The 16,254-nt window shown below is 47.1% G+C and overlaps 1 protein-coding gene across 15 annotated transcripts in view; it reads left to right on the top strand.

Moving 5' to 3' along the window:
* The window catches only part of KALRN (kalirin RhoGEF kinase), a 616,794-nt gene that overhangs the window by 207,319 nt on the left and 393,221 nt on the right, over positions 1-16,254 (top strand). For all 15 annotated transcript variants that reach the window (XM_074364800.1, XM_074364803.1, XM_074364805.1 and 12 more), the window contains exon 5: positions 3,130-3,642. In XM_074364800.1, the coding sequence (XP_074220901.1) occupies positions 3,130-3,642 (513 nt within the window). The remainder of the gene's footprint in view (positions 1-3,129; positions 3,643-16,254) is intronic.

Consider the following 16,254-nt stretch of genomic DNA (forward strand, 5'->3'; position numbering starts at 1 on the left):
TCCCCTTCTGCCTCACTGCCACTTCTCTCCTGCGCTTCTCCATCTGCACCACCGGCCACAGCTGTCAGGGTCTGATGTTTCACTATTCCTTGGCCACTGTGGCCTTGCCAGTGAGAGTCTCAGAAGGAGATTGTCCCAAGGCAATCCTGTTACTATTGGTGAATGTAAATCAGAGCAATTGTTTTCAGAGAAGACTTGATAATTTGGGTCAAGTGCCTTAAAAAGAGTTTATAGCCTCTGATCTAGTGGTCCTCCTTCTAGGAAACTTTTTAGTATAAAAATTAAACAAAACAAAAAGCTGAAGAGCAAATTATAATTACAGCAAATGTCTACAAAGATGTCCATCACAGCGTTTTTTGCAATAATATACACACATATATCTACATATATTTACATATAGACATATATACACATATGTATAATTTGTATCCTAAGTATCCATTAATTTTGGTGACATTAATACGCAAATACTGTGAACCCATTAAAAGTCATATGAAGTCATATAATCATATAAATATGATTTTATAACCTGCCTTTTTAAAAACAATAATCATGCTAATTTTTCAATGACACCATGTGTCAATGACCATTCAATGACCACGTGTCACTGAAAAGCAAACATGATTATTGTTTTAAAAAAGGTAGGTTGTAAAACAGTATCAACAATATAATCTAAAATTTGTTCTTAAGTGTATAGTGTATGGAAAAGAAGGCTGATAAATACATGAAAATGTTAACAGTGCTTTGTCTGAGTTGGCTGGATTATGGGTGATTTTTGTTTTCTTCATATTTCTCTGTTTTCTTTTGAGAATTTGTATTCCTTTTACACTCAGAAAACATGTTGTTTTTTAACTAGATTTTTCTAGAGGCTATATATGTCCCCTGAGAGTTTTTAAAGACAACACATCAGATTAAATCAATGCTTTAGGAACCTTTGTTCCAGCCAAATTCGAGCTGTTCCCCTTTCTCGGAATTCTCGCCTCATCTCCGAGGGGACGGACCTCGTGTGCACGTGTGCACATTAGAAAGGCAGAGCTGCTCTTCATCTTGTGTCAACGTCCCATTCCAGATGCTTGTCCCCGGGGGCCGGGAGTGTCTGTGTGAGTGATGGTGGCTCCTATAGGCTGTGATTTGAGCTCAACACCCTGACCACCTCCTGACCACAGCAGTCCTCTGTGTAAATAACACCAGAAATTTGACTTGCTATAGAAAGAGTTAACTCTCATGCTCTCCCAGTACCCCTTCCCAACTCTAGGAATCCTGTAGGGAAGTAAATGCTTTGTATATTTTTGGTTTGTTTATACAGAAGCAGTGACAACAGGCCTTTAAATTTATTAGCTGAAGTGACTGGAAACAGTCTTTCCAGCAAGTCCTGAAACTGGCTTCAGCGTAGCTGCTCAGTACTTCCCATCTCCCTGCACCCCTTCACCGTAAGCTGAGCAAGCTTGTCTGCCTCCCAAGCAAGAAGAACAGGGGGTTTAGCTGGGCTTCTAACTTGGAAGAGTATTTATAAAGTAGTGTTTTACAAGTAACAGATGAAGTCCTTAGTGCAGACAGAGGCAGTTAGTGCTACAGAGATGAGAGTCTAGGCTTATTCAAGAGCAGATACTTAATAATTGGTGAACAGAATCACGGGAGACTTCCTGGAGGTGGTGAACTTTGAGCTGAATTGAAAGGAGAAGGGGCTCTAGAACAGTGCTCAGAGTTTAATGTATAGAGTCCCCTGGGGATCTTGTTAAATGCAGATCCTGACTCAGTAGGTGTAGATGGGACCTGAGATTCTGCATTTCTAATAAGCTCCCAGGTGGTACCAGTGCTGCTGGCTTGAGGACAGCAGTTTGACTAGCAGAGATGTAGATTAGCAGAGGTTTGTGTCAATGGCTGCACATTTTGGAGCTTTTTAAAACTACCATGCCCAAGCTGTAGCAGGGCTGGAGCACCAGTGTTTTTGTAAGCTTCCCCAGGAACCTTGATGAGCAGTCCAGTTTGAGAACCCTTGTTCCAAACACAGACAGCTCCTTCCTGTGTCTTTGGAATAAGATGGACGGGATAGGGAGACAAGGAGGAGATGCTCAGGCATCAGCAAGACAGAGGGAGACAAACTGCTTTTAAAGGTTCCAGGAAGGATGCAGCCTTCAGAGCATCCCGATGAGCGCTAACAGGGACTGAGCACGTGCTCCATGCCAGGGCCCCAGGTGCTTTACACATTGTCACATTTAATTCCAGCACAGCCCTAGGAGAAAAGCATTATTCTCTCCATTACACAGAGGAGGAGACTGAGGCTCTGAGAACTTAAGTAGCTCACCCAGTTCACATGACGAGTGACTGTAGGGCTGGACCCTGGGACCCGATATTTCTCTAGTAGCCTCTCTTTCTCCAGGGAGAGAATTGGCATATCCTATAGGAAGGAAAAGATGTTTCTTGGTAAATTGGGATGGTTGCCTGTGCTGTCATTTGCTGCTCTGTGTCCTGGAGACAGACATTCTCCACTCTGCTCTCCAAGAGCTTGTAGGGGGCTCAGGGAAAGCTGAGGGCCCAGACTCCCTGCCTCCAGCCCTGTCTGTTTCCCAGTCTCGCACCAGAGGACATCTGCTCATGGGGAGAGTCTCAGGGCAGGGCAAGGCCTGCCCAACCTGAGGCAGAAAGATCCACTCTGAGACCCACGCAGCCCAAGGACTGACGCACACGAATCCAACTGTGTTGACACCTTGGGTTTTAAAGCTGTTGAGAACTAGACCCCCAGGTACTCGGTCTATTCTTCCAGTGTCTCCTGCTTGTAGCATCTCAAGCCCTGTTGTGCTAGACTTGGAGGTGAGGAGGAGGAAGATGAGGACAGCAGGGACATAAAAGCAGTCTTCCTTTGAGTGGCAAATGGAGGGCAGGTGGAAAGGCTTTTTGACACAGTCAGCCAGTCAATTGAAACTGCTGACCTTGGCTAATTGTGGCTCCTGACCAGGGGGCTGCATGCTCTCCCACTCACTCTTTCCCAGGCAGGCTGTGGTCATTATATGTAGACTTAGCTTGGCCTTTCCCCTTGACTTTCTCTCTTCTACCTACGGCTGCCCTGGGGTCTTCCCCTGATTTGCCCCCACATCACTGAGTCTCCCTCTCTGTGTCTCTCCATCCCAGACGAGCATGGTGTCCGTGGAGGGCCTCACGAAGCTGGTGGACCCCTCCCAGCTGACGGAGGAGTTCGATGGCTCCCTGGACTACAACCACGAGGAATGGATCGAGCTACGGCTCTCCCTGGAGGAGTTCTTCAACAGCGCCGTGCACCTGCTCTCGCGCCTTGAGGATCTACAGGAGATGCTGGCCCGAAAGGAGTTCCCTGTGGACGTGGAGGGCTCGCGACGGCTCATCGACGAGCACACGCAGCTCAAGAAGAAGGTGCTGAAGGCCCCCGTGGAGGAGCTAGACCGCGAGGGGCAGCGGTTGCTGCAGTGCATACGCTGCAGCGACGGCTTTTCAGGGCGCAACTGCATCCCGGGCAGCGCTGACTTCCAGAGCCTGGTGCCCAAGATCACCAGCCTTCTGGACAAGCTGCACTCCACCCGGCAGCACCTGCACCAGATGTGGCACGTGCGCAAGCTCAAGCTGGACCAGTGCTTCCAGCTGCGGCTCTTCGAGCAGGATGCCGAGAAGGTAGGGGGGCATTGGCCAAACCCGAGTGGGAAACTGACAGAGGCTGCTAGTCCAACTTTCTGGTCAATGATAGTATGTTTGTGGAAAGCCTTTAAAAATGTGCCTACTGGTTTTGACTGGTATGCATTAACTCCAGTCTTATATTTGGCCAATGATCACTGACTTCTTAAAGCTCCCTTGTATAGTGTTTATTGGCGTATACACTTTTTTTTTTAATTGAAGGATAGTTGGCTTACAATGTTGTGTTAATTTCCAGTGTACAGCATAGTGATTCATATATATATATATATATATATATATATATATATATAGTCCTTTTCATGTTCTTTTCATTATAGGCTATTACAAGATATTGAATATAGTTCCCTGTACTATACAGTAGGACCTTGCTGTTTATCTATTTTATAGATAGTAGTTAGTATCTGCAAATCCCAAATTCCCAATTTATCCCTTCACGCCCCTTCTACCCTTATAACCACAAGTTTGTTTTCTATGTCTGTGAGTCTGTTTCTGTTTTGTAAATAAGTCCATTTGTGTCATTTTTTTTAAGATTCCACATATAAGTAATATCATATGGTATTTTTCTTTCTCTTTCTGGCTTACTTCACTTAATATGGTAATATTGCTAACTATTAGAGAAATGTCGCCTCACATCAATCAGAATGGCCATCGTTAAAAAGTCCACAAACAATAAATGCTGGAGGGGTGTGGAGAAAAGGGAACCTTCCTACACTGTTGGTGGGAATGTTGTTTGCTGCAGCCATTATGGAAAATAGTATGGAGATTCCTTAAAAAACTAAAAATAGACTTACCCTATGATCCAGCAGTTCCACTCCTGGGCAAATATCCGGAGAAAACTCTAATTCGAAAAATAGAGTGCCCCAATATTCATAGCAGCACTATTTACAGTAACCTAAACATAGAAGCAACCTAAATGTTCATCAACAGATAACTGGACTTGGAGATTGTGTAGGGTTTATTATGTGCCAGGTACTTTTCTCCGTGTACCATGTGTAGATTAACTCATTTCAATCTCTCAAGAGTCCTGTGAGGTGGGTGGATTATGATTATTCCATTTTACAGATGAAGAAACTGAGAGGCTAATTAACTTGGCCCATCTAGGAAGTGCAGCGTGGCTGCAGAGTCCATGCTTTTACACTGTTGGACACTGCCCCTCTCAGGGCAGGCCGTGAGTGGTTCAAGCCTTCGAGCTGGCTGAGCAATAGAAGTCACAGCACTGTGACCAGCCACAACAACATGACTTAGCGATTATTGTCCCGCAGTGCACTTGACTGTTGACGAAGCACTTTTACGTACAGAGTCTCATTTAATCTACACAGCCCTTTGGTCTTTTGAGGTGGGTGGTGGTGTCTCTGCTGATGTGGCAAAACCAGTGCTCTTTGATTTTGGGGGCTTCAGTGGCAGACTTGACCTAGCAGTCCAGCTCTCTTCTGTTTGAAGTCCAGGGCTCTTCCTGCCACACCACTTCTTTCTGGAGGTTTTTTCTCAGCTGCTGTGCACTTTCTCAAGCAAGACACCATTTTTCCTGCAGTGAATTTTCAAAGCTTTCCCCGTATCAGGGGGGATATGAGAAACTGAAAAAGGAAAATACCATACAGTGCCTCTTTGCTGAGGATGCAGAAGTATCTTCTCTAGTTTCTCTCCAAGCTAAAGAAGGGAGTTTACTGTTATTGCACTTCTGGAAGAGTGAAACGGGCTCTCCTAATAGTTTTCTGGGAATAACTTGTATTTGAATGCACAATACTATTTGTAGGAATACCATGACATCTCATGGTATCCTGTGAGTTTTATAGATGGTGTCTGATTTAATGGTTTTGTGTCTTTCAAGGGCCCATATTGAAAATGTCTCTAGCTATTTAAGTGATGAAATCAGGATATAAAACTATATAATTATGATCCCCTTTACATTAAGTGTGCCAACGTAGGCATAACTGGAAGAAAATTCACCACGGTGTTAATGGTTTTGATTTCTAGGGGCCAGGCTTTTGGTTGATTTTAATCTCTCTATATAAATTTTCTGTGCTTTCTAATCTTTTATAATTTGTAATCAGTTGAAAATCAATATGTATAATTTTAAAAGAGTGCATAGCCCGTTTCTACAACAGAACTATTGAACATCATTTAAGCCAGCATTTGAAAGAGACAAGTAAAGAAGTTTTTCTGTACAACCTTAGGAGTCGCAAGGTTTCCACTGGCCTTCTTGAGGGCTCTTTGCCCAGTTGCCAGACAGCCTGGGTCTGACCTGGCCTGGCCTGGATTTGGGGTTGTGGGCACTTGGACCACAGAAGCCTTATTTATTATATCCAAGTGAAGGGAGACACCAGATCAGCAGCCAGCTGCTCTGTAAAGTTAGAGGCAGGGACTTTGATTCCTGTGACCGATGTTGGAAAGGTCTGGAACATCTCCTTTTGACTTGAGGCTATTCTGCTTTGGGGCAGCAGGGGATCTGCTTTGCAGCCTGGACTGCATGCCAGTTTCAGTGAGCCAGGACAGAAGGGGTGGTAGGAGACTTAGGTCTGCCTAGATGTGTTTAGTGTTTGAGACACTTCACTGCATCCCTGAAGCTGAAGAATAAGGGAAGCCTGCAGGGGGCACAGACAGTGCCCATCTCCAAAACAAAACAGTATAACACACCTTAGTCCCAGCAGAGTCCAGGCAGGGAAGGCTGACCTTCTAGAGTCAGCCAAGTGCTAGTCCACCAAGCCGTAATCGCTGTCACACATATATGTTCTCAATTGCTGCTCACAGAATTGTATTGTATATTATTATTCCTATTCTATAGTTGAGGAAACGGAAGCTCAGAAGGATGAAGTGGCTTGACCAATCACACTGCTGGCTGGACAGAGCTAATATTTTGTCTGTCACCAAAGCCCACCCAGGCTCCTACCCAATAGCCCTGTTATCCCTCTGCTGCTAGGATCCAACTCATGCCACCACTGGCCACTGTCTGTTAGCCTGGGTCCCCTGGCCCATGATGACTACAGGGAAAACTCTCAAATCCCACCTTCTAATGCTTAGTCGACAGCAGGGGCTCATAACCTTTCTGTGCTCTGGACCCGTTTAGTCTGGTGAAGCCTATGGACAGCTTCTCAAAATAATATTTATAAACATACAAAAAATATATGGGCTTGGAAAATAATTATTGAAATACAGTTAATAAATTTTCAAAGTATAGCAACATATGTACTTCTTTAGGAACATGTTAAATAACAAGATGGACTTTAAGTCATGTAACTACTGTAATTTTGAAGTAGTCATGACCATGATATTTCAGGGCAACAACCCAGGTGTGCTTTGAAAATGTGTGAGTTTCTATTGATGTCAGAGGCCAAAGTATTGGTTAACATTAATGAAGTTTGTTGACTGTGTTCATAAGTGAAGAGAAAGCTGTATTTTAGTTAGAGGTTAGTGAAAATAAAGGCATTTTTTTTTCCCATCCAAATACAGCATCCCTGAATTCTGTGCACAGACTCTAAGTTAGGATCTGTGCTCATATCTTAAAAAGAAGTGTGTGTGTGTGTGTGTGTGTGTGTGTGTGTGTGTGTGTGTGTGTGTGTGTGTGTGTGTAGGAGAGACTATCAAAAACAAAACCGGGAGTGAAAGGACAACGGAGGAGGGCAGCCCAGGAATATTTCGATTTTGAGTCAGTGGTGAAAATGCCACTCAGGCCTGACCCATCTGCCACAGAAATGTGCTGGGTGAGGGGCAGGGGAGTAAAACAGTCCTTTTAAGATTAATTTAAAATATCTGTGCAGAACAGAGTGCCTCAGCCCTTGACTTATTTGGTGTTTTGGAAAGGGGGTGAGGAGGGTGGCGGTTTGGGTAAGAGTCGTGTGTGCAGATCCACATCTAAACAAGGGCCTGAGGAAATAGTTCCTGCATGAGCCATGTCTTAGCCTCCTTCTGGTGGGAGGCTTGTCGGAGGCCTCTAATTCCAGATCTGGGAAGCTCTTGGCAATTGGAGGAGTCTGGTGATCACCCAGCGTCTATTTTTGTATTTTATAAAGAAGTGGGCTCAGAAGCCTCCCCTCTGGCCCTGTGGGTGACAGCTTCTTTCCCAGGCCTTGAATAATGGGTGGTACTCCCCGTTCACCAGCTGGTCTTGGGAAGTGAAGTCACCCCTCACCACCTTCCCCGACCTCTAGGATGACCCCATGCACTCCCAGTCTTGGTGGTGGTGGGGAAGGAGCCACTCTCTCTCCCAATTAAACATTTTGGGAGGAGGGACTCTTTTCCAGAGATGATCCATAAAGCAGGCCACGCGTTCATTTAATAAACTGCTGTTGAGCAGCTGTCATGCGCCCAGAACAAGGCAGTTGGATAAAGATGAGTGAGCCAGAAGTTCTGTCTTGGAGCAGCAAGTTGTCATCACGTCCTGTTTTATATTACTTATGTCTGCTGTGTGCACCCCACCAACCTAGGCCCAGCCTCTGCGATTAGGGAGTTCTCAGAGATGGGGGCACTGCAGCTCAGGAATGACAGGAAAGCCTTAATGAGCAATTTGTGGGAGGGCTGGGTAATTCAGAGGTGATTTGAGTAACACACAGTGCATCTTGTTGGAAGATGAGCACCGCTGCCTGGGCCCTGTGCCCTCTGGTCTGTAACTAATGGGCCTGTCCTCCACTGTGTTCACAGAGCACCGGCCGGTCGCTCTCATTAGCGGGCGCAGACTGCGGCTCTCTTTGCAGCTGTGTCTTACAGCCGGTTGCCCCTTTCGCCACCCCCGCCCCAGCTGCAGTGGACCCTGTGTGATGAAGCTGTCTGCCCTGCAATCACATCCCATTACTGGAGAGAAGGGAGGCCTCTTCCCCATTAGGGAGCAGTTTGTGGTGTTAAGGGTCATTAAGTACTCGTTGTCAGTGTCCCCTTGGGAATGGGAAGGGTGGGTGCTGTTCACTGCCTATCCCCTTCCCCTTTCCTGGGTGCCTAGGGTACATCTGAGAATGGTAGAACTGGAAGAGACCTTGAGATCAAAAAGTTTACCTCCCACGCACTGTAGGAAACCCAGCCTTGTCATCCTGATGACAGCCACTGTGACCTCCTGATGCCCATCTATGTGCTGACGCCAGTCACAAGCATCAGAAAATACCAAAGCTGACGCACCATCTGCCTTCTGATCTGGGGAAGACCCACAACCTTCCAGTCTTTGTAGATAAGGGGAAGTTCTTAGAAGGGCTCTGGTGCATAACTAGTCTTAACTGATGGAGGAAACTTGGTCTACTTCGCTTCTGAATAAAGGAGGCTCTACTGCTGTCTACCTGGGAGGTCCATACTCTAATCTTGCCCAAAGCCATTCTGGAAAGGAGCATATTCCCACTTCTTGTGAGAGAATCCCCCAAAGAGAACACAGCTACCCAGTGGGGCTTCCAGTGCTGGAACTGGGTTTATTACTGGTTTATACAGCTTGTTGTGTCCTGTGTAAACCTGTGCTTGGGACACACCCAAGACAAGATCTTTATCCTCACACTCAGGAGGATATTTAGGTGCCCATCTCCTCTGTGACCATGGCATTTGCCCAAATGAGAACCCTTCATTTGCTTAGAGGAGACTGGCCTCAGTGGCTGCCCTCACCATGCCACCTGTGGGAAAGCTCCCTCTGGAGAACCTAATTTTAAATGCTTTCCTGCATATTCATCCTTGCATGGTGAAGTTCTGTTCACCCCCATGGGTGCCATGTCCATGCTGAGGCGGAGCTGCGTGAGTGGGGTTCAGATTGGTCCTGGAGTGCCACTTGCCACTTGGGATATAGGCCACATCTTTAACCTTTGACCCCCAATTATGTTCCCCCAAAAAACAAAGATGAATAATTTGTGCTAACTCAGCATCTTTTGATTTCTTTTCTGCTTCCACATGGCACTGTTCTCACATACAATATTTTCTCTTTGTGGAAATGTCTTTCAGTGGGAGTAGTAGGGTGGCAGGGCATGTGTGTGGTCATGGTGGTGGGGGAGGTGGTGGTGAAGAATAGGCTTGTAAGGGGACATTTCAGTGTCTCCAGGGTAGTTTGATGAAGGACCCCCCCTGCCCCCACCCAATGTGCCGGCCGTTCCTCCTCCTTTGAGACTTGCCGCACTACATTATGTCGAAGCCCCTTTAGAGCTCAACAATTCTGTAATAATCTTTGCCTTTTTGGTCTTCATTCTCCCCTGTATATCTACAGTTAGCTCGTCTCTCTTCAGGGTTGTCACCTTGGGTGATGATGGAAAATAAGAAATTTTTCTTAGCAGATAGGACCATAATCTGTTGAGTTCTTTTCCCTAAAAAAAATGCCCAAGCTGCTGCCCAGAGTTGTTAGAAGGCTTGAATGGGATGGTGTGTGTGGAGGTGCCGGCCCCATGCCTGGCCCAGCATCGCTGCTCCCTAGTCCTCGGCTTCCCTTCCTTCTCCCTGTGCTGTGTCAGCCATGATTCACTCCTCAGTCATCAGGCACCTGCAGAGACCTCGCAGAGTGTCATCGATGCTGTCTTCAAAATGAACTTGATCCAAATAATTTTCAGTGATCCCTAATGGAACAGAATCAATAATTGAGTTTTGAAAGAAGTTGGCAATTATGCTGTAGGTTCATGACCCTCCCCCACCGCCAAGATCACTAGATTGAGTGGTCCCCTTGAGTGAGGAGGACCCCAGGTCAAATTGCGGTCATATCTGATGGGTCAGGTTTGGGGGAGCTGCCACAGGGAAAGATCTCTGGAAAAACAGCGTCTGTCCTTGAAGCAGCCTCAGAGGAAAGCGGTTCTCCCCAGTGGGCTGTGATTGCCCCTCCCGATGCACCTTCTACATCTGAGACACTTATTACCTCCTGCCATGCATTATAGCTAAGAGCATAGTTGTCTAATTCTCTTACAAGCTTGCGGCCAGAAGCACTTCCTACTGTCCACCCAAGAAATATGTCTATGCATTTCAATATTCTTGGAGGTCTGTGCAAACAAAACAATGTTGCTTTCATCTTGATCACCCTGAGAAAATATTTATGGGGCCCTTTGGGTGAAGAGCATCATGATAGGCAGCAGGTCACTGCACTAAGGGTTTTGTGCTTATTGTGTTTTGCTGTTTGTATGTCCTGTTAATTCTATTAGCAATTCAGGACATCCCCAGGATGCCCTGTCACTGGGCAAGGTATCCATTGCTGTTTCCTGCCCTCTCCCTCTGAGATACAAACAGTTCTGATCACTCCCCAGGGCCCAGAGCAGGACCCAGAGTCTCACTCTGCCTGGGCTGACAAGAACTGGTGAGGCCCCTCCTCCCTGCCCCACACTTGGCCCACTGCCTCTTCTCTTCACCAGCTCTCCAAGCCCCACGCCCCTTGAGCCAGCAGTGTCATTTGTCAAACTGAAGTGCCATTGTAGTCATTATAATACGAAATATTTTTTTTGAGTGTCGGTTTTCAAAGTGTTCTCACACTCCTGACCTTAGAGATTTTCTGGCCTAGCCCTTCCTTTTACATAGAAAACTTTGACCCAGAGCAGAGACCCACCCAGAGTAACCCAGTCGGGAGTTCCTCATTTGGTCTGCCGTCTCCTTTTTGTGGCAGGCCTGGGGCATGCATGTGAGCATCATTTTAGGGATAGAAAGCTGAGATTTGGTGAGGTTGGGAGGTGTGCCTGGGATGGAGCCAGGTAGGTGGGCCCTCTGCTCTAAGTCTGCAGCTCCTGGCTGCCCCAACACACACACGCACGCACGCGTGCACACACACACACACCCCTTACTCTTACCCTGCAGGAGAAAGTGTGCAGATGCCAGCAACCTGGGAGGTGGCTAGAGGAGCTGGGGTGGAGTGGAGAGCAGTGGTCACCTGACTTGTGTCCTTACAGCTGCTGTGATAAAAGGGCAAACACTGGTCCGGCCTCTAGGGGGCGTGCCGACAAGTCTCTGATTCAATTGCCTGAGCCCTTGGTGTTGGGAGGGAGGCTTTCCAGAGCTGTGACCCTTCACGGAAAGGTCTTTACTGGGCAGTTTGTAATTTCTTGCTTTTTTCCAAGAAGGTCTCTGGTGCCCCCTTGCTCCTGCCCTCCCTCCTCCTCTTGGGGCCTAAACCATCTCCCCGCCACCGCCTGTTGACTGGGCTTAGGGCAAGGAAGTGTGTCGTGTCCCGCCCAACACAGGACACAGTGTCCTGTGTTATTTCCAGCCTGCTGGTCCTGGGAATCTCTACTTACTTTTTCTCATTTCCTCCCCTTGAACATTAGAAACATTAGATTCCAAAAATAATCCAAGTCACAATGTTCTGCAGGCTGCATGTGTGTTTTCTGCTGAAGCTGCTTTCTCCTCTGTACAGTCTTTCACCCTCTCCTTCCTTCCCTCTGCTGCGTGTCAGCCCAGTGTACGCTGAGGTCGCCAGGCCTGCAGGAGGAGTGTGGGTATAGGGAGCAGGGTGGGGGAACACTGGGCAAGGAGGCTGGGCACCTTCCCAGGTCTCTTATGAGGGCCAGAAAGGGCCGAGACCTGAATTATCATATGGATCAGTGGTGGCCTCTACTTGTGTGTGGACCCCATAGTGACCCCTTGGAACTGAGAACATGAACACTGTGTTAAGGGCACTTTCCAGAATTGAGGTTGTCATACTGACTCTGTCCACAGCAATTTAGGTGAGCTAGGAAAGGAAGATCCTGCTCAGAGACAGAAGTTGTATGAGGCACAGGGAAGTGACTGAGAACCATTCACTGACATTGAGTGTCCACAAACGTTGAGTGTCTGCTGTTTGTCAGGTCTTCTGCTAGGTGCTGAGGACCTGTCCCCATCCCAAGCACAGGATGGGAAAATAATGTGGGTAAGTGTAGGGAAAATCAGGTTTGGCATTGACGTGATTCCCCATCCTTGTAAGAAAAAGATGGCTAAGAAATAGAACCACTCTAGTGGTTAGAACCCAGTTAGGTACCAAGGTCTCTGTGACTTACAGGCAGGGGTTAGGGTTGGCGGTCTAGTGTGTGCGAGGGAGAGAGGGGGGAGGTGGTCAAAGAAAGAAAACATGTCAGCTCTACCCCAGTAGGGGAAGTGGTGGAAATGTCTAAAGTACCCTTTGTGAAGAATAAAAGACATACAAGTACAATTTATAAAGTGAAAAAACAAGGTGCATCTCTATTTAGGGTGGGGAAATTTTTCAAGATTTCTTTCCAGGCATCTTACTTCGAAGAACTCACTTTCCTTCCTTCCTTTCACCTTCCATCCTCCCCGCTGCTCCCCTTCTACTTCCTCGCCCGCCCGTTTGAGACCCCTCTTCTCCTCGCCCCCGCCCCTCCTCCAGCCCGCATCACCCCACCCTTCTGGAGCTTCCATTCTTTCAGGACTTGTTGCTTTGCTTCCCTTTTGTGGTCCCGCTTCCTTCCTTGGGTGGTTCCCCATTGTGGCTCAGGCCTCCCATGGAGGTCAGAGAGAGCACAGGCCCGAAGACCCAGCCTAAGGCTTCTAGAAAGGACACCAGCTTTGCAGTCATAGAGACGTGGGTTTGAATCCCAGCTTAGCTACTTGCTAGCTAACTAACTATCTGGGGTCAGTTTACCCTCCCTGAGCAGCTTCTTTATCTGTAAAACATAGATTTTAATACATGCCTTAGGATTGTTGAATGGATATAGAAAATGTCTAGAAAAAGCATCTAATGTGCTGGGAGCCCAATAAGTGCTCAACAGCTGGAAGTTTTGTGGAGACAGGCTTGAGCTGGACTATGTAGTCAGATGGGATTAGGAGTGGAAGGGAAGCACTGGGAGATTTTCCTGGGGAGGTGGGGTGAGAGTAGACAGTCATCTACAACAAGGGTGCTGGAGCAGACGGTGGGCAGCCTGTGCCAGCCGAGCATGGAGGTGAGGTAGGGACCTGGTGCCTGGAGAAACCAGTAGTCGGAAAGGGAAGGAGGGAGGGGTAAATTGGGAATTTGGGATTGGCAGATACAAACTACTATATACAGAATAGATAAACAACAGAGTCCTACTGTATAGCATAGGGAACTGTACTCAATAGCTTGTAATAACCTATAATGAAAAAAGAATATATATATGTATAACTGAATCACTATGCTATACACCTGAAATTAACACAACATTGTAAATCAATTATACTTCAATTCTAAAAAAAGAGAGAAAGGGAAATTAGAAGCATGTACCCAGGCTGGCAAGATATTAGAACACTGTTGCTGAAGACAAGCCAATTAAATAAGTGCTGGGTACCGTGCTGGGGACAGACAATTAGGAGGTGAGCTGGAGTCAGGCCTTCCCACCTTGGGGCAAAGGACACTAGCAAACAAATAGCTGCTGTATGGGGAAGGTTGACTGAAGTATCTGTCACTGCTGTGGGAGCAACAGAGGGGAAACATTTAGCCCAAGCTGGGGTGCAGGACAGGGAAGAACATGAGCAAAGGCATGGCAGCCCCAAAGGTACAGGGTGGGTTCTGGGAACATCCACTGTCAGGTGTGGCTGGCACTGTCTGGTGTGGCTGGAGCTCCCGCTGCATGGGGAGGAGCGGAGGAGGGTGGGATCCATGGCATGTGGATTACCAGGAGTCACAAGAGGGTGTCAGAAATCACGGCACTCCCTGAGCTACCAGGGACCATGAAGAAAGCTGGATTCTTGCCCTTTCTTGGTATAGAGAAAAAAAGGACGTTGGTTTCCTCCATGCAAATCAGGTGGACTGACTGGTCCTGCCTCAGAGTGGGCATTTGTTCTGTCCCAAAAGATTTCCCAGGGAGACCCCTTGTTATCAAGTGTCACAGGGAAGTGCAAACCAGAAGAGCCTAGAATGGAGAGTGAGACTGGTCTTGGGCATTCAGCCCCCATCATGACATCCTTCTCTGTGCTTTGCACAGTCTTGCCTTCTCACACCTTTGTTTACACCAACCTGCCTCCCAGTCTGCCTACTGAAACCCTCCTCTAGCTGAAGGTCCAGCTCAAATGCTGCTCTCCTCACTCTTCCCTGCTGGAGGTGGTCTTTCTTTCTCCTCTTTCCAGTCTTTATCCATCCCCCTCAAATTGGCCCTGTTCCAACCCAGTTATATTGCAAATTACTGGAGGTCAGGGTCAGTGTGGTAGATAACTTTGTGTTCCCCAGAGGCACACAGTGAGTGCCAAATGAAGAGTGGACCATGGCGCAGTCTGTACTCACTAGGCTGCCTGATGGAATAAAATTTTTGTACACGCTCTGAGCTGGCACAAGAGCACCACCTACTGCTGAGTGGTTTCAGGGGATGTCACTCCAATACTTTTCCTTAAAAACTGAGGTTTTAGTAAGTTTCATCTGGCAGTGGAGAGGGAGATTTGGAGGCAGGGAAACCGGTTCTGGTCCTTTTATACTAATCCAAATGTGAGCAGATAAGGTGATAGGTGGGGGTGGAAAGGAGAGGGGCAAACCCTAGAGATACTCTAAAGGAAAGAAAGTGGGACCTGGTGACTGATTGGATGTCAGAGAGGAAGGAGAGCTAAGGTCTTCATGTTAGGATGATGACAATAGAGCGGTGGTGGAAAGAAAGCCCAAAAACACTTTGGAAGGAAGATGAATAACTAAATTCAAAAGTTAATTTCTCTTAAGGCCCAGAAAAGTCAGAGAAGTGGTGGTAAAGGTTACTGAAAACATTACCAAGAGTTATCTGGTTATTGCATTTCTGCCTATTCTTAGGAACATTGGCACTGTCTAAACACAGGAATTTACTGTAGTCCTCTGAATAAGATTATTAAAGAAGTGGAGGGTGTTGAAGACTGGGCTCTTCATTCCATAAGCCTTTCCCGAGCTCCTGTGGGAAATGCTGTCCCAGGTGGGGTCTGGAAGCATCTAAGCATCTCCTGCTCCATGTTCCTGAGCCTGGCTCCCATGTGGTCCCCCACCTGCCTAGGCCCCATTGTTGAAGTTGCCGCTGGAACAGGGGAGAAAGGAAAAGGGAAGTGCTAGCTCTCTCAGCTCAAGGTCAACCCCACCTAGCATAGACCCCTCCTAGCACAGCACTGGCTCGCTGGTCAGTCAGAGAGGGACTCCTGAAGGGAGGGCCACCTCCTCCCTAGCCCACATGGAATTTTTTCCCCAGATGTGCAAGTAATTGCCACAGCTGACTTTAGGATGCGTGGGAAGACTCGATGAGACCATCCAACAGACACTTCATTTTTGTAGTAACAATAATGGCTACCATTTACTGAGTGCGTCTTGTATGCCAGGAACAAGCATTAGCTCATCTAGATTAACTTGCAAAGGGCCAGAGCTCAGTTTGTGCATAAATCTAGCTCTTGGATAAAGTTGGGCACTATTTTCTCAGCTTAAATTAAATAGGGTTTGACTTCTTCATTTCTACATTTTGGAAAGTGAGTGAACATTCCCTCACTCTGTTCCTGAAAATATTTTACCAGCATCTGTGGTTCAGATGGAAGGAATTTGGCTGCTCAGAGTCAATATCCCGGGGCCGCCCGGGCTGATTCCTGGCTTGGTTGGTCCTGTTTCTTGTCTGCTTGACTTGCTGGCTCCTGGAGGACCATTCCTTCCCCACAGTGGGGTAGTGTGTATATTGCCAGGGCTGCAGGAAATTCATTCCATCCAGGCAAGCAGACTGGAAATAAAATGCAAAAAATACCACATTATTCAAAGTCTGAAAATATTTATATTAATAATAGACTTGGTGAGAC

This window comes from Camelus bactrianus, chromosome 1 (genome assembly GCF_048773025.1).
Source record: "Camelus bactrianus isolate YW-2024 breed Bactrian camel chromosome 1, ASM4877302v1, whole genome shotgun sequence".
In the NCBI taxonomy this organism is placed as follows: Eukaryota; Metazoa; Chordata; class Mammalia; order Artiodactyla; family Camelidae; genus Camelus; species Camelus bactrianus.